This window comes from Colobus angolensis, unplaced genomic scaffold (assembly GCF_000951035.1).
Source record: "Colobus angolensis palliatus isolate OR3802 unplaced genomic scaffold, Cang.pa_1.0 Scaffold222, whole genome shotgun sequence".
Classification (NCBI taxonomy): domain Eukaryota; kingdom Metazoa; phylum Chordata; class Mammalia; order Primates; family Cercopithecidae; genus Colobus; species Colobus angolensis.
Genome location: NW_012115400.1, coordinates 786,336 through 787,392, shown reverse-complemented (window position 1 = coordinate 787,392; position 1,057 = coordinate 786,336). Strand labels below are relative to the sequence as shown.

At 58.0% G+C, this 1,057-nt stretch overlaps 1 protein-coding gene across 1 annotated transcript in view; it reads left to right on the top strand.

The window, feature by feature from the left end:
- The window catches only part of LOC105513116 (olfactory receptor 1F12-like), a 5,787-nt gene that overhangs the window by 3,682 nt on the left and 1,048 nt on the right, over window positions 1-1,057 (top strand). Inside the window, exon 2 of the mRNA XM_011943952.1 lies at window positions 310-1,002. Coding sequence (XP_011799342.1) covers window positions 310-1,002 — 693 coding nt within the window. The remainder of the gene's footprint in view (window positions 1-309; window positions 1,003-1,057) is intronic.

The following is a 1,057-nucleotide window of genomic DNA, read 5'->3' as shown; positions in this document are numbered from 1 at the left end:
GCCTCATTGCTGCCACCACTGAATACATGACCATGCGCCACCAGGATTCTCCACGGAGGGACAGCAGATGGGGCTTCGTGGGTTCAGAGTCAGCAGAAGTTTAGCAGTGAAGTAACTGAACCCTGATGCCTGGGTAGGTTGAGGCCATAGGGCTCCCTGACTGAGGCTTTTCCTTTGATAGGCTGACAGCCTGCTTTGGGGTTTGTACCAAATGAACACAGAGATGTGTCCAAATGAGAGCTGAGGGACTGCAGGAGGCCCAGGAATTCATCTCTCACTGGTCTGCGACTGGTCTGGCTCTCCCCACAGGACCTGTCATCCATGCAGCGCAGAAACCACACCAGTGCCTCGGAGTGCCTCCTCCTGGGGCTCTCCAGCCGGCCAGAGCAGGAGGAGCTGATCTTCGGGTTCTTCCTGGCCATGTACCTGGTTGGCAAGGCAGGCAACCTGCTCATCATCCTGGCCATTGGCTCAGCCTCCCGTCTCCACACCCCCATGTACTTCTTCGTCAGCCAGCTCTCCCTAGTGGATTTCTACTTCCTCTCTGCCACGATCCCCATGATGCTTGAGAACATTCAGACGCAGACTCAGGCCATCTCCTACGGCACCTGCCTGGGCCAGATCTACATCTGCATCCTGCTCGCCAACATGGACAACTTCCTTCTGACAGCAGTGGCCTATGACCGCTACCTGGCCATCTGCCACCTGCTGCACTACTCCTCCGAGATGAGCCTGCGTGGCTGCACCCTGATGCTGGGCAGCTCATGGGCCATCGCCAGCCTCCATGCCCTGCTGTACACCCTCCTCATGGCCCAGCTGGACTTCTGCGCCAGCAACGTCATCCCCTACTGCTTCTGTCACCTCATTTTCCTGCTCCAGCTCTCCTGTTCCGACACCCGACTCGACCAGTTCATGATCGTGCTGGTGGGGGACCTGATTGTCCTCCTGCCCTTCCTTGGCACTCTCGGCTCCTACACACGCATTGCAGTCACGGTGCTCAGGGTCCACTACACCGGGGTAAGCAGAAGGCCTTTTACACCTGTGGCTCCCACCTGAC